We start from the raw sequence: 17,620 nt of genomic DNA, 5'->3' as shown, positions 1-17,620 counted from the left end.
TAACCAGAAGACCAGGCTGCGGTGTCACGTGCTGTCTAAGGTGGGAGAGAAAGAATGACCAAGACTCTGCATTCTCACCTTCTACTAGTGCGAATGCAACGGGTAGAATGTTGGAGTTCCCGTCCTGTGCAATCGCGATGAGCAAAGTACCCCCGTACTTCCCATACAGATGGGTCCCATCAATGCTAACTAAAGGCTTGCAATGGCAAAATGCCTGGATGAGCGGTGGAAACGTCCAGAAAAGTCTGTGGAAAAAAGCTTGAGACTCGTCTACTTGTCCACTAACTCGAACGGGGCTCGTCCGTAGGATTGCAACAGTACCGGGCATCGTCAACTGGACTGCCAAAACCCACCTGGGGAGCTCGTTGTATGACTCATCCCAGTCACCGTATACGAGGGCAATTGCCTTCTGCTTCACCATCCAGACCCTCCTGTAAGTCGGCCTAAACCCGAAGTGTGCTGCCGTGGCATTTAGGAGCACCTTGATGCTGACGGATGCATCAGCCCTAACCATTGGCATAACGAACGCGGAAATCACATGATAATCCAAGCTCCTGTGGTCACTCGAGATGGAGGTCGCAAGACAAGTGTGAGGTCCATTGTACCGCTTGACCTCCCAAATGCCCTTGCGCTTCCGCAGACTCAGTCGAATCAACCATGTGCACCCATTCCCAAACTCAGAACACTTGCCCACATAACGGCGATGGTCAGACTCCACAACCTTGTACTGTACCCCTCGCCGGATGCTGTAAGTCTTCACACTTAACAGGGCATCGTCTTTATCCTGAAATTGCTGACCAACCTGGAACTCTGTCAAACCAGCAGTCCCTTCAGCATCTCTAGCTCCGAATCCAACAGAGTGCCCTGAAACACCCTCTTGCCTCATGGCATCTAGGTCCAAAGAGGAAAAATGTGGTGGATACTGCTGTGTGCCAGAACTAGAACCACCGACTACCAATGCAGGCTCAGTCGCTCCAACCTCGTCGCCGCTGTCATCCTCAATCATATCCGGCTCGACGTCGTCCTCCTCTACATCACCCAACACTCTGTCACCGACGCCAACCGGTGGAACTCCCTGTAAAGCGTTCGGCAGAATATCAACTGATCCTACCACGTCGCCTACTCCATCATTCAGATCAACAGCAAAAGATGGGGAGGCGACTGGTTCGACCGCTGGCTCGTACACAGGGACGGACGAAGAAGCAACGGCAGGCCTGGAACTCAGAACCGGCTGCCGCTGCTTCAGTGGTGGCATTCCGGTTCGAACCCCCTGAGCTGGATACCACATCAACCAACTTTGCCAACAACTCTGGTGTCCTAACCTCGGGAAACTGCCTCCGACATAGAAACATGACTTGCAGGTCCTCATCACTACCAATCGTGAAGCAATCATACTTCACCGTATCTTGCAAGACAGTGATTGGAATGCGATAGAAAAACTTCTTCACTCGCTTCGCACCTTCCAGACCGAGTTTCATCAGCACAGATCTAACAATATCATCATAGCTCGTCGTTGGTTTCACGACGATACAGAGAGGATCCTTATCTGTGAACTTCACACCGGAGCGAGTTTTTCTCTTAATGGATCCTCTATGGTGAACCAAAACCCCGAAACTCTCCTCACTAGCCATATTACACCCTCTATGAGAGCAACTCACGTTTAGAACCATATATATACTGCACTGTCTACCACTAATTCGAACCGGACTGGTTCGAATTCATTTTGTGTAATTCAAACCAGCCTGGTTCGAATTACTTGATGCAGCTTCTCCCTATATAATTCGAACCAGCGTGGTTCGAATTATGTGCTACGTTTTCCTCCCAAGTAATTCGAACCACCCTGGTTCGATTTACTTGAATGAATTTCCCTCTTCATAATTCGAACCACTCTGGTTCGAATTACTTATGAATAGAGTTCGAACCACACTGGTTCGAATTATATAAATATAGGGTTTGGCTCATTGCAGAAACGAATTTCACTTTGGCTTATTTAGGTAATTTGCAACTTCCCTTAGTTTATTCTAGTTTTTTGCCCTTTTTTTTATATATATCAATCAGATAGTTGAGATTTGGTGCTAAATTAGAAAAAATATATTAGTGACATTTTGAAAAATGCTGAAATGGAAAATTGCACAGCTGTTCCTACACTAATGACTCCAAAATCCAACTGTAAAAAAAAAAAAAAAAAATTCTCGGAAAATTGTCAAGAAAATTCTTAAGAACTTGCAAGGGACAAAATTTCTTGGTTTACACATGTAACCCTGCACTGAGTTTAGAGTCACAGGGTATTCAGATTTAGATTGGGCATCAGATATCAAAATTTGAAAATCTCTAGCAAGATATTGTATTTATATGGGAAAGAACTTAATCTTTTGAAGTTCAAAGAAGCAGCAGTGTGTTTCCAAATCCATCACCAAAGCAAAGTCTAAATGAATTGACCTAGTTATGGCTATGCTGCTTTGGGTGAAGAAGCTTTTAGGGATTTATAAGGGATCATATAGCTAAAGGAGATATTCAAGTTCATCACATTCCAATTTCCAAGTGATGCTCAAGTGGCTAATGTCATGATCAAGCCTATTTCATCAGAAAAGTTTTATGAATTTTTTCAGCAAACTCATGATTATTAGAGAGGCTCTAATCTTCATTTGAGGGAGGATGAAAGATTAAGTTAATTAGTTAAGTAGTTGGGAATGTTAGAATTTTATTTTATTTGTAGTCTAATTTATTAATATAAAAATTAGTCTGAATAATATTGTAATTATTAAAAAAATTATTAGTTAATTATATTAATAGTTGGTTAGTTTTCTGATAAACAGAATATACAATTATTCACAAAAGATATAATTTGAGTTCTTAATTCTAATCATCATAATAAATACACTAATTTCATTTCAATTGGTGATACAATAATTAAAAATTTTAAATTTAAATTAAGAATATATCACAATAGTTAGAAGTACCTAAAATATTAATTTTATAAAATAATTAACAGCGCGAGCTGAAAGTATTAGTTAGAGTTAGTGGTTAAGATCAGAGTCCGTTAATAAAGTTAGTTGCATTTCTTGTATATAGCAAGCCAAGGTTTAATACCTTAGGCTGCGTTTGTTTACAGCGACAGGACACTGAGACAAGGACACTGAGACACAAAATCGTGTTTGGCAGAAGAGATATAGACAGAGACAATATGTTCAGAGACACTGAATTAGTGTATTTTGTGTCCATCATGACAGGAAAGACACGGAGACACTAACAAGGAACGCAACTTATTTTTTATTTTTTCTTTCATTATTCTCGTTAATTTTTCATAATTATATTTTTTATTGTTATATTTTTCATCTCAAATTTTTTGAATAAAAAAATGAGAATAAATTGAATTTTCATAATTTGTTATAATTTATCACCAAACAGAATATAAGAACAAAAAATTTTTTGTCTCTGTCTATTTATGTAACAAGACATTACTCTAATTTTTCTCTCTCTCTCATCATTATCACCTGCTAGCTATTAATACCTTTTAAATTTGAACCGAATTTCATAAAATTAAGGATATTCATATGACGTTCATTAAGGATATATCTTATTAATTAAAGCCTTACTAAGGAAAAATTTAGTGAAAAAATCTTAGTAAAAAAATGCAATATTCCCATGATAGGAAATACCTTATTAAAACCTTATCAAGGAAAATGCAAAAGGGCAAAATTAAATTACCACACTAATAATGGCTTGTTTGAGATTTGCATTTTATTTTACTCTAATAAGTATCTTTCTAACTAGTGAACAAAAAATTAAAGTACCACACTAATAATGCACTTTTTATAGTAAATATATTTCATATGTCATCCTAATAAGGTACATGAGTGTGTTTAGGATCTGTTTGGATTTTGTCTCAAGATAAAAATATAAAAATAAATAAAAAAATGTAGAGATAGAATTATGTTTAAATGCAGAAATCGAAATAAAATCATAAATATATTTTTGTCTCGGACACAAATTTTGCCAAAATATTGTCTGTTATAAAATTTGAGACACAGAGATAATTTTTAAAGATAAATTTTTTTCTTAAAACAATCATCATCAAACTTTCAATAATCAAATTATACCCTTTAAATTTTTTAACCAAAGTCACATCGTCCCACCTTTATTCATCATCCAAAACTAATGTCATTACTACCAAAAATTCTAAACATCAAATTTTAATCATAACCATAAATCCTCAAAAAAAGGATTAAAAAAACTAATTTAACAATAAAAAAATCAATTAATATTTACTGCTTAAAATTTAATTCCTTATATTTTGTTTAATAAATCCAGTTCATCAGCCTTCTTTGCATTTTGGCTAATTTTCCCTTCGTCCACATTAATTCTTTTTTGACGGTTTTTAGCTTAAAACTTACATTTTTATGCATAATATTTAGCCCTAAGCTCAGAGGTGTGGGTATTTTTTTAGTAGATAATTTTATATTCAACTCTCTTCATGTTGGGTTTCTTCATAAATATGCAAATAACTAAAGTGAATGGTGTGGAATATTTATTTTGTAAATAGTATCTCAGTAATAAATATTATTTTTCTTATTTATTTCTAATATAATTTTTTATTTAAGAACTAATTCATGAGGATATTGATTTTTAAAAGGCTATAAGTTTTTACAATTAAAATATTTTAAAATGAGAAAATTGATAAAGTAGTAAAGTGAGAAGTTAATCACTTTTAAATTAAAATAATTAACAGTGCGACACACATTTCATGAAAGTTACAAAATCAACAGTGATTAATCTTTTGCTTTACCACTTTATCAATTTTCTCACTTTAAATAATTTAAATTCAAGTTGTTAATATATTAATTATTCAAATACTATACAAAAATAAAATCTCTTATGAAATGTGAATTAAGATTTTAATATTTCTAAAATCAAATAATACTTTCCTCTAACATAAAAGTAAGAACGAAAAAAGAAATGCCAACGAACTATAACTCAAATGTCATAATCTTTCTCCCTCACTTAGAGGTCTTGAATTACTATTAGATAATTTGATATATTTTACTAAATTGTTATCTAACGAGTAACGATTCTTAACTATCAACTTCACATAAAAATAATTATTTTTTATTTTTATTATAATTTGTAAATAGTATCTCAGTAATAAATCTTATTTTTCTTAATTATTTTTATTTTTTAAAATTTAAGAACTAATTTATGAGGATATTGAATTTTAAAAGGCTATAAGTTTTTAAATATTAATTATTCAAATATTATACGAGAATAAAATCTCTCATGAAATGTGAATTAAAATTTTAATCTAACATAAAAGTGAGAACAAAAAATACAAATAATTAAAATGTGATAAAAATTTATATGTAGTTGTTTTTATGTAAAATTACTAGTTGGGTATTATTAAATAATTTAATATATTTAATTAAATTGTCATGTAACTATTTTTAACTATTAATTGCATATAAAGATAAAGAGAATTATACATGTTTAATGTAAAAAGTATTGGAAAAATTTTAAGTATACCAGAAATACCAGTATTTCAGTTGTTTTAACCGTTAATTTCAATTAATATATATTATATATATTTTTTATAATTCAGATCAACGGTTAAAATAACTGGAATACCGGTATTTTCGGTACACTTGAAACTCTTCCAAAAGTATTTAGGGCAGAAGATTGTGTTCATAGTGACCACTTGGGGCCATATGGCACGATATACATCTTGAACACGCCTTGTTTGTAAGAATAGCATCAATGGCTTCCAAAAAAGCTAAACCTTTTTCAGTAACCCTCCAACATCAAAGTGGGTGGATACTGAAAAGTTTCACATGGTGGCGCAGGGTGAAGAGATTAAAAAAAAAAAGAAAAAAATGATTAACATTACTAAGAGTAAGTTCTAACCACATGCCATGTTGTTATTGATTTAACACTTTTGAACAATCTAGAGAAAGATGCCACCCTTGCTTTACATGTGATTATGGAAACAAATTAATGCAAACATTGTGTTCTTTCTTCTTGATTATGGTGAAGAATTCCCACTACAAATTTCTAGCTTTGACTCAGTGATTTCGTGCCTCTGATCTTGACTAATGAGGCATCCAATTATTTTTAATATCTTAATATATAATAAGAATATTCATTTTTCGCACTTTTATATTACCATGTGTTATTCATTGTATTGTCTTTAGACATAATTAATAATACAAATTTAGATATCTAGCTAATGGTAACAATTAATAATAATTGAATTATCTCGGATATAAGAGAGCTTTGACTGAATTACTTGTAACTTCGATAAATTCTTGATCCTTTTTTATAGTAAAAATTAAATATATAAGAGTAAATTTTTTTTCAGTCCTATCATTTTTTAATTTAGATAATTTGTAATTTAACAATTAAAAAATGACAATCTAACTCTTATTATTTTTTTATTAGACACATGAGTTCTGTTGTAAAAATTTTTGGCAGAAGATGACGGAGAATATTTACGTGCAACGTAACACTGTTTAGCTCTTACATAATTATTAAAATAATGTCCCAATTAAATAGTTATCATCTCTTTTAACAATATTATTTTGATGATTGTATAGATGATAAACCGTCCAGATCAAATAGTTATTATCCATATAAGATAGGTGAATATCAAATTATATAAGCAAATGTCACATGTAAATATTTTATGTCATTTTTTGTCGAAATTTTTTATAAAAAAAGAGTCATGCGTCTAATAAAAAAAAAGAATAAAAGACAAATTATTATTTTTTAATTATTAAAGTGCAAGTTGTTTAAATTAAAAAACGGCAGAAATCGAAAAAAGCCAATATTTTACTCTAAAAATAAAATAAATACCTATAGGTGTTAGGAGAAGGGGTACTAGCTGCATATATGCTAATAATTATTAGAAAAAAGGACAAATACGTCTTTAATTTTTTGCTCCGCGGACATTTTCGTCCCTGACCATTGAAAAATACTTTTAAGTTCTCAACCTTCGTAAAACTTGGACGGATCAGTCCCTAACGGAGGCATTTGGACGGAGGGATTGATCTGTCCAAGTTTTGTGAAGGTCAGGGACTTAAAAGTATTTTTCAATAGTCAGGGACAAAAATGTCTGCGAGACAAAAGGTCAGAGACGTATTTGTCATTTTCTCTAATTATTAACTTCTGGTTAAAAAATTTTAAATTGTAAAAGAGTGTTTTTGTTCTTTGGATAAATAGCTATAGACTGGAAATTTTTTTAAGCTTCTAATGTTCTATCTTGACAAGCCTTAGTTGAAGTAAAAGTCAAATCGAGTTGATGATCTAAGACAAAAGGACATTGTTATTCAAGGCCAATAATATTATTGTACACTATTGTCAACTGATTCGATTCGATTAGGTTAGCATCTGAAGGGAATAATTCATAACTGATTAAGCTAGTTTATATCTCCTTATAACTAATTCTATTAATTATTTAACATTTAAATTTCAGTTCAAAATATAGGAACTTCTCCATAATATATTGTATAACTCTTTTTTTTAAGTGTCCTTTAGAGAGTAAAATAATGTCTTATTAAATCTTCCCCTTAAAAAAATTTAAAAGAAAAAAATTGTAATGAAGAAAAAATACCCTATCTCATAATTCGTTAGACAAATTATTTCATTAAAAACTTTATTAGACAAAGCTCAAATTTGGGACAAAAATTATGGCTACAGAAAAAAATCATTACTTATTACTCTCTCAGATAACTGTCAAGGATATAAGTCAAAACAGTAAAGAAAAAATTTCAACAATAGTCAATAGTAATACATTTGCTTCAGCAAATGGTTATTATTTTTTAATATTTTCAAAGAATAACATATAAATATTTAATTTTTATTTATTTCAGTATTAAAATATAAATTAAGACTTGTCATAATTATTTAATTTTTGTTGCTTGAAATTTTATTACCTGAGAGAATGTATTGTCCTTTAAATAAAGAATTTTGACAGTGGGTAGCAAGGTGAGAAGTGAGAATTTCAGAAGCATGAGAAAAAGTGTCTGGCATCACACTTCACTGACACATCGTTGTTTGGTGTTAGGATCACAGCCTGGCTTCTAAGTGAATTTTACGTTATTCCATTTTAATCAATTTTTTAATCACCTATAAGATGCAATGTTACCCTCTCAAGACACAGGATCTTAGATTACCACCATGTATTATAGGGCAAATCACAATAATAAGTTAAAGGGGTGTAAAATTTTACACAAATCTCTCAAAATGAAAACTGTTTCATGAATCCACTAATGCACATTTATATGTAGTTTGAATCAGGTAAATTCGAACTCCATTTCTACATAATTCGAACCAGTTGGGTTTGAATTATACACAAACACACGCACACGAAATTTGCAACCGATCAGTGTGATTTTGGATTAAAGTTTGCAAACAAAATTTTGTATAAAATTGATTTTACAAATTTGATTTTGATAAAAAGTATGTTGGTGTTAACATGATTTATGTTTGGTAATTTTATATCAAAATGGATTATAATAAAATAAATATTGTTTGGATTACATTATTTAAAAGTACGTTTAGACAAAAATTATTAAAAAGGACATGAATTTATATCATTCAAATCTATATTATTTTAACACTTTTTGACTATAATTACTTTTAAAAATAATTTAAATTTATGTATTGAAAATTAGTACTCTTTTGTTATAATTTGTTAGTACTCTTCTTTCGTATTCTTTTTGTATTTAATTATATCTTTTTAATAAAATTTATATTATAAAAATTAATAATAATAAATAAAATATATACTAATTTAAGAATATATAGTAAAAAATATACAAAGTCAAATAAAAAAAATAAAATTCTATAAAAAAATACGTATTAATAAAAATAATTAGAAAAAAAACATATGAATAATGAATATTAAAAATTCTATTAAAAAAATACAATGATATAAGTGAACATAAAAAAATTCTAAACAAAAATATTCATACTATTAATAAAAAAATAAATAAATAATTGATAAAAAAAACTTAACAAAAAGTACTAATAATAATATTAAAAAAATATTTGTTTGTGAAGCATAGCTATGAAAAAAAATTCAAGAATTCTGATAATTGTTTTTGGTATTCCTTATCGTAGATGAGATTGAATGGCAAAATGGGTAGAATGCTAATTAATTTTTTAATTTATTTTTTAAACGCAGAAAACTAAACGCAAAAGTTCAAACCCAAAATCATGTTCACATTTCAGAAAAAAAAAATTAGCCAAGCAAAAATTACAGCGTTCAAAAAGATTGAACGCGCTTCTTGTGCTTCCAACCAAACACACCCTCAGTAGTTAGATAAGCTCATTAAAACAAAGATAAGCAACTTCTGTGTCTTGGAGCAGGATCTTATATCGTGTATAAAAATAGAACCATCTTATATTCATAGATTGTAAAAGTTTTAAGAGAGTATTACATATAATTTATGTCTAGAAATCTTGTAACTCATATCCTATTTTGATCTTTTTTTTTTTTTTTTGTGTTCATAAATATGGTTATGTTTGTAAAACCATAGTGACTCAATCGAAAGTTTTAGCCCAATGAGGCCTAAGCACCTAGCACTACAAAAGAACTGGTAATTTGCGTGATTTTTTTATAGATTTGCAGCGGTTTTAAACCGTCACAAAACGACATGTCGGTTGTTTTAAAAGTGTTACTGTTTAGGGGTGGATTGGTGGAGATTTAATTTTGCGACAGTTCTAATAAACCGTTGGCACAACGTTATAATACCAAGAATTAGTGTCGGTTGATTTAGCGACGGTTCTTGAATTCGACGATAATTTTTCAACAGTTTAGACCGCTGCTATTTAAGGTCCATTGTGTTTTTCGAATTTATTTAACGTATTTTTTCGGCTAAATGGCCACAAAAATATTGTATTTTTGTACCAGCAATCAACGCTTTTTTTTTTTAATTTGGATGTATTAGGTATTATTTTTTGGTTATTTTTTGAATTTTTTCTAATGTTACAATTCTTAATTATTTTGTATCTGAGAAAATTAATTGATGAATAAACGACACTAGTAAAATTATAAAGCAAATTCATATATTTATCTGAATATCAATAAAGTGTATTTCTTAGTAAGGGTTGCATAGTCAACAATAAATAATATTAAATCTGATTTTAGTTTGATATTAAATTTTAAATTATAAACAGTCAAATATTGGCATTTAAATTTAGAATACCGATCCAATTACGACTTTTTAAGGTATAAGTCATTTTTTAAACTAATTATTATATATTATTTGAAATAGAAATATTAGGCGTTCAAGTAATTTTTGAACCAAGTTTTTCACCAATTTTTTTTTTTTGCGCTCTTCTCTTTTTAAATTCTAAACTAGTATTTAGATTTGGAATATCGATCTAATTACGACTTTTTTAGGTATAGCCGTATAAGTCTTTTTTTTAAGCTAATTATTATGTATTATTTGAATTAGAAATGCTAAGTGTTCAAGTAATTTTTGAACCAAGTTTTTAAACAAATCTTCGCACGCTCTTCTCTTTAAAACACAGATCTTTTTCTTTAGTTATCGTTGTCGTTATTATCGTCTTTTTTCTTTTTGCATTTTTTTTAATGTCATTGTCATCGTCACTGCTGCTACTATTAATTTTTAATGACAATTAATTTTTATCTTGAATTAAAATAGTATAGTAGCTAATTTTTTGTTACTTCGGCCAATTTTTGAACCATGGGAAGATTTCTTGTGCTAGTATGTTACATCAAACAAACAATTCCATTAAAATTGCTGGGATATTTTCAAAAAATTACAAAAATAAAAATAAAATTTTTTATTTTTTAATTTATTATAAAAAAGCTAAAATTACCTAAATTTTTCTATTTGATTAGTACACGATTCTTGAAAATTAGCATTTCTGTATTTACTATTTAGTTATCAGATAATAATTATATTTTGATTTCCTAAAATACCCCTAAATAATTTTAACTGAAAAATTAGGAAGAGGCGAAGCATAGAAGAATGCAGTGAAGAAGTGCAAAATCGAATCCATTTCTGGAATTGGATCGAATAAGAATGGAGGAAGCCCCTTCTTCAACGAGAAGCATAGCCATAAACGTGAAGTTTGGAGGGAAGACGATACCAACCTCAATCGCATCGGAATCAACCATCAAAGACCTCAAATCACTCCTTCTCTCTTCCACCAACGTTCTGCCACGTGGCCAGAAGCTCATCTTCAAAGGCAAGCAACTAACCAACTAACTAACTAACCGCTTTCACTATCCTTTCCTTTTTTTTTTTCGTTTTTGAATGTATCATAACAAACAGGGAAGGTTCTGGAAGACCACAACACTTTGGGGGCATCCGGTTTGACCAATGGCTCTAAGCTCATGCTTGTTGCTTCACAGGGGTTACATCAAGGGGTATTCTCTTCTCTTGTGTTCTATATGCAATTATTCATTTCTTTCTTTCTTTGCTTTTTGTTGCTAATGGTACTTACTTTAGTAAAAGAAAGAAAGGGGGGATTGATTGTTATGGCTTTAGGGCAATATGATAAATTTTGTGTCTTTCTCTCTTAGAATCAACATGAGAATTGAGAATATGAGACGGTCCTAATACTCTTATAGAGTTTGTTCAATCCCGATATTTGGTTTCAACATGGATGCTCCATTATAGGGTAAAGCTCCCAAGCAATAGGTTCTTTCGTTTCCTCATTTTGAAATACCAACACATGGTCCATTTGAGTGGCAGAATTTTTGACCCCTTAACGTGTGGTCTTGGAAGAGGAGTCTTAGAGCAATACGTGAGTTGTCTCTGTGTGACCTCGAAGTCACGGGTTCAAGCTGTGGAATTGGCTACTGATGCAATTATCAAGTTAGGCTGTCTGCATTACACTCTTTAGGTGCGATCTTTCTTTGGATCTAGTGTTAACGCGGGATGCTTGTGCAAAGGCTGCCCTTTCTAACATGTGTCTTGGGTTTGAGGCATGGGTATGGAGAAATTGTTGTTGGGAGAGGTATGCTCCGTATACGGATTTTAATGCTCAAACAGGATTGATTGCCTCTGGTGTGGTTTTCATCTAAAATGTTTACTCAACTACTTGATTCGACGAAGCATTCAAAGGGGTTTTATTTTTGTGCTATGGAGATAGTATTCAATAGATTTGTTTGTTTGCTTTTGGTAGGCAATAAAACGAAGGGGAAGCTTGCCTTAAACTAGAATTCCTACAGTGCAAGCCATTAACATAGGAACTAGGAAGTTGATAAAAAATGTATATCTTGAAAGGAAATTGTGGTGAAACAAATCAACTAAATTCTAGCATGATTGATCATCACCAATACTGTGTGATTTCATCAGGAAGTTAAATTGTGGCTTCGTCTTGTGGTCATGGGGTGAGAATATATATATATATATATTTTCTGATATGGATGAGTGGCTACACACTACTGGACAAAATAGGAACAAAGATATAAGAGAAAAAATTGGAGTAACACCTATTGTTGGAAAGATAGTAGAATCTCATCTTAAGTAGTTTAGACATGTGACAAGAAGATCGGCAGAGCATTTAGTTAGGAGGGTGGATAAGATGGAAGGTAAACAGGGGGTTGAAAGATAGAGGAAGATCCAAGAAGACCATACATGAGGTGATCAAAGGAGATCTATGTGTAGAATTTCACTGATACATGATAGAGCTCAATGACATCGTTTGATCCATGTGTCCGACTCCATGTAATGGGATAAGGCTTTATTGTTGTTGTTGTTATTGTTTCTACTTCCTATTACACTCAGTAAAATACTAAACTGCAGCATGAAGATTTAAAATTTCTTGTGTAGGAGGGTCCTGTCTTGAAGAAAGCTCAAGTTGTTCCCAAATTGAGGAGAGATAGCCATTCAGGGTCGAGTAATGATGCGAATAAAGTTCCGGTTAAGAACAGGGTGGAACGTTGGAAAGTGACTGGGGTTGTAGCATTGTCTGAATGCAACTTGGAGGTAATAAACAGTTCATGATTTTATCATATATTAATCAAATTATATTGGAAATCTTGGAGTTGGAGCTTAACAATCGATGTATAAGGAAGAGGCACATGTTTAATTTTACTTAATGACATGTTTTTATTTGAAGAATTTTCATATACAGATCCTGTTGTGCAAATAAAATAATCTGGATTTTTTTTCCTGCTTTTGAAAACTATTACCGAAAGGCCTATAATAAAATTTGAGTAGTTCTTTTAAGTTAAGCAAAGGTTATTTGGTGGTTAGTCATTTGAAATTTCTGTCTGCCTTAATTGTGAAAGGAAAGGGAGTAGCAAAAATACAACAATGGCAAAAGGCAACCTAAATAGATTTTTCTTCCTTTCTTTCTTTCCTGCATATGGTATTTAAAATTAAAATTGCTTGTCAATTATTGTTCTTGCATTCTCATTTTCCATAGCAATTTCAATTTAAGTAGGTCATACCTGATGAAGTGTGGGCTTGTGAGTCTTCTGCTCGAGTTCTAGATTGCAACAACAATTCAATCAAAACCGTCCCTTCTGCGATTGCTCATCTTACTGGTCTAGAGGTAAGCTGAACTTCTGTATCCCTTTATAAGTTTTCTGTTTCATCTGCATACAAACATTTTAGAGGAAGTAATGTTTAATTTAACACACCTTGCAACTTTGAAAATTCTGCAGAAACTATTCATTAATGCAAACTGCTTATCGGATGAATCGATTAGCTGGGAAGGATTAACACCTCTGAAGTACCTAACAGTATTATCATTAAACCAGAACAAGTGAGTAGATCATCATTGACGTCCTGGCAACTATTCATCGTGCACTTTTTTTTGTCCTAACTCGCATAGAACAACAAAGAATTTACATCAACTCGTCAAGATTGCATGTATTAGGGATTATCATTTGTTGACTGTCTACTCCATACCATCATAATAGGCCGTAGTTAGTCACGCTCTAAATATGAAGAGGTCAAGGATGTAGGTATTTATGCTCCTAAGTCCTTTCATTATGTTTTTCAAGGTCATCACTCTCAAGTCAACTCGTAAGCTCTTACAAGTTTTACGATTTTATGAGTAAACTCTGAAGTTTACCATTTGAGTTAGTTAGTTAGTTTTTTTTTTTTCTTAAAGCTCTGCAAGTTTAGGTGAATTTTTGAGTTTAATGGTCTTAAATGTTTCTGCATACTACTAGCATTTTGTCTTAGACTACCAATACCTCTTACCTCGTGTTCTGTTTTAGTATTTAATTCTATGTATCATGTGAAATTCTTAGAAAATTTGTGAGGATGAATCATATTCTGTCTCAAATTTGCCTTATAGATCCTTATGTTGATTGAATTTGATCGGCCCTATATGTATATTTCACATGATTTCTGCAGTTTGACTACTTTGCCGTCTGCACTGGGATCTTTAACCGCCTTAAGGGAACTTCATGTATCCAATAATAAGTTGGTTGGCCTTCCTAGTGAAATTGGGAAGCTTACCCAATTAGAAGTTTTGCGAGTCAACAATAATAGGTACAATACTTAGCTGAAGAATCCGTCTCAACGTTTTTCTTGTTCGGTAACTTCTGTTGTAAAACTGTTCTTAACAAATACTAACACTAAGTTACTTTATCTGTAAATTTTTATTGTATTGATTGGCGTGTCTCTTTTTCTCAGGATGAATATAGTTGGTGAATCTGTAGGGAATTGTCATTCTCTTGTTGAGGTACGGTTGTTTGTTTCAAGTCGTCGTTCTCAATTTGTGATTCCAAAGGGACTACCCAAATAGGTTTGCAAAACTATAACATATAGATGAAATGTACTCTTAAATGCTTATGTAATTTTCTTGTGGCACAGGTTGATTTCTCTTCAAATTTCTTGTCAGAATTGCCAGAGACATTTAGCAGTTTTAAGAATTTGAAGGTGTCCTATTTTCCCCATTTTGGCCTTATAAAACAAGAAACAGTGTTCTTTCTCCCTTGCTTCATCATCAACTTTTCATGTTATTTATGATTGGACATTAGGAACTTTAATTATATGCTGTTAGCCTGTTACTGTTTCATTCTTGCAAGTCTGTACTACTTTGAGGTATTAAATGAAGCTCTTTATTCTATACTCTACTTCACAAATGGTTGGTTATAAATACCTTTTCACATAATTTTATAAACAGTGGATTACCACATACTAAACCATGCATATACACCCTTTATGCTGCCATTAAAGACAGTTTGTTCTTTTCAGTATTACATGATTTCCCCTTTTATATAACCATTACAGGCATCAAAATAAAAATGGATTTGACATCTATATTACTAACTTTCTCCACTTTTACCACCATGCAGGCTTTGTATCTGAGTAACAATGCGATGAAATCTCTTCCTTCTAAACTATTCAAGACTTGCCTTCAGCTCTCTACGCTGGATCTCCACAACACAGAAATTACCATCGATATTCTTCGCCAGGTCTGAACATCTTTCTTATTTCTTTTAATCAAACATATATATGATAAGGCACAAATGTATTCTATGAGAGGGAATTCTGACGTCGTTTGATCTATGATAGCCGATCCCACTGCTGGGATAAGATTTGTTGGTATTATCTTTTTAAAATGGAAGCTTATCATAGTTCTGTTAGTTCTTTGGATCATGGAATTCCTAAGAAACAGAGTTGCAATATGCTGGGATTTTCTTGCAGTTTGAAGGATGGGATGATTTCGATGAGCGCCGCCGCAATAAACATCAGAAACAACTGGATTTCAGGGTTGGAGTTTCCAGAGATTTTGATGAAGGTGCTGATAAGAACTAAGTAGAAATTGTTTGTCAGTTACAACAGATAATCCCTCATGAAGAGATCATTCATGTGTAAACTTTGGCTGCCCTCTGGTGGCAGATTGGAAATTTATGATATCCAATTTGTGATGTATTGAAAATTTTCTCCATATTTTTATTTTTAATCGATATGTTAGTTTTGATTGAAAAATATTTCTCTCTTGTTTTTCATTTTTCTAAACTTTTTTTTTTTTTATATTTGAAATAGAATGAAAAATAAAATGATATTTTATATAACATGTAGTTGCTAAATTTCATCTTTTATTATGATGAGAGGTTATACATGATTAAATCACATGACAAATTCGAATAAAATAATTTATACTTCATTGAAATAATGGATAAAAACAGACAAAAACAAGATTGTGCATTATTCTTTTAGTCTATCTTATGTATATACTTTTTGTCTTTTTAAACCAAATTAAAATATGAATTTAAATAAGTCATTCTACTATTTCTCTAATCATTAATTACTTCACAATGTAACAAGTAGTTAGAATTGTACCCAAGAAAGTTCTAGTTTTGTTCGGTATGTGTTAGATGGTACTTTAAATGATGACCTAATATGGGGGAACACATGGACATGGCGAAAATTATGCAAAGACAAAACAAAACAAATGAAGAATATATAAAAACATAGATATGAGAAGAAAATTAAAGTATATAAGAACTATTCGATATAACTCGCAAAATGTATTGGATGTTCTTGAGTTTTTACTTTTTACTATACAAATTTAGAAGGTAAATCAATATTCTAAAGTAAAAGCAGAAAACATAACTGTCTTCAATCTGCTTCTTTCAGGTCACACATCATGAAATCAGTTGTCCAAGTTGGTGCACTCCTGATTCTCTTTATCTAACTGTATTCTTTATCTATCAATTATGTTAAATATCCTTTTCTAAAAGATGAATATTATATAACCTTTAAAAAAGGTTTTTAGAAAAAAATTTCAAATATTTTGTGTTATGAAAAAAATTGGCAACATATTAAAGAATATTTTTTCCATGAGGTAATGACAACCAAACACGCACGATATTCTCCGTTTCAAACTTTTCAGTTCAATTCAATGTGTAGAAACTAGAAAGTATAATTTTACTTAGGAAAATTCTACCGTGCTTATGAACGTTTTCAGCATAGTATGCTGACTTTGCGTGGCAATATGAAAGATCGACACGTGGGGTGAGAATGGTTGTGAGACGGAACAGGAGAAGTAACCCGTTTTGCAAGAATAATTATGCGTAGTAGTTAGTTTTATAATTAGTTGATAAAATAATTTAAAAATTAAGAATAAAAAATATTTAAAAATAAATATAAAAATTTTATAAGTTATTTAAATGTTAGAATGTATAAAATTTATAAATTTAAATTAAATAAAATATTAAAAAAAGTTTAATTATTTTATTGGTTTTTATAGTTTTGTAAAATTTTCAATTAAGTTCTTATATTTTTTTTCTTTTTAATTAGATTTTTGTACCAAATTTTTTTCTCAATTAGGTCTCTTTTAGCAGTAATTAGTTTAATTTTATAAGGACCCAACTAAAAAAATAATTGGTACAAAGACCCAAATAAAAGAAAAAAAAGTGTAGGAACCCAATTAAAAAAAAAATTGGTGCAAGGACTCGATTAAAAGGAAAAAAAGTACAGGGATCTAATTAAAAATTTTGCGTAACTATAGGGACCAACAAAATAATTAAACCTAAAAAAATTTATTATATTATTATTATGTGTAACAAAATTAAGATAAACAATTATAAAGTAATTATTTATAAATATTATATAAGTTTATTCATTTATTTTTTTAACAGTATTTAATTTGAAACAAAAATTAAACATCATATTCAAAG

General features: G+C 31.0%; 1 protein-coding gene across 1 annotated transcript; it reads left to right on the top strand.

Moving 5' to 3' along the window:
* Window positions 1–10,932: 10,932 nt before the first annotated feature.
* Window positions 10,933–15,926, top strand: LOC112719964 (LRR repeats and ubiquitin-like domain-containing protein At2g30105). The gene is made up of 10 exons (XM_025770728.3): window positions 10,933–11,211; window positions 11,298–11,392; window positions 12,804–12,959; window positions 13,420–13,530; window positions 13,643–13,743; window positions 14,343–14,480; window positions 14,625–14,673; window positions 14,805–14,870; window positions 15,290–15,409; window positions 15,642–15,926. Exons 1-10 carry the CDS (start codon window positions 11,046–11,048, stop codon window positions 15,750–15,752), a joined length of 1,113 nt encoding a protein of 370 aa, XP_025626513.1. The 5' UTR covers window positions 10,933–11,045; the 3' UTR covers window positions 15,753–15,926.
* The last annotated feature ends 1,694 nt before the right edge of the window (window positions 15,927–17,620 follow it).

This window comes from Arachis hypogaea, chromosome 11 (assembly GCF_003086295.3).
Source record: "Arachis hypogaea cultivar Tifrunner chromosome 11, arahy.Tifrunner.gnm2.J5K5, whole genome shotgun sequence".
NCBI lineage: Eukaryota > Viridiplantae > Streptophyta > Magnoliopsida > Fabales > Fabaceae > Arachis > Arachis hypogaea.
Note: the sequence above shows the minus strand (reverse complement) of the source record. Positions and strands in the feature narration are given on the sequence as shown.

Bases quoted from the DNA above. Each gene is read 5' to 3' on its own strand.
- LOC112719964 (XM_025770728.3), top strand. From the start codon at position 11,046: ATGGAGGAAGCCCCTTCTTCAACGAGAAGCATAGCCATAAACGTGAAG. The intron at 13,531-13,642 runs GTAAGCTGAACT...AAAATTCTGCAG, and splicing joins CTCATCTTACTGGTCTAGAG to AAACTATTCATTAATGCAAA. The intron at 14,481-14,624 runs GTACAATACTTA...TCTTTTTCTCAG, and splicing joins TTGCGAGTCAACAATAATAG to GATGAATATAGTTGGTGAAT.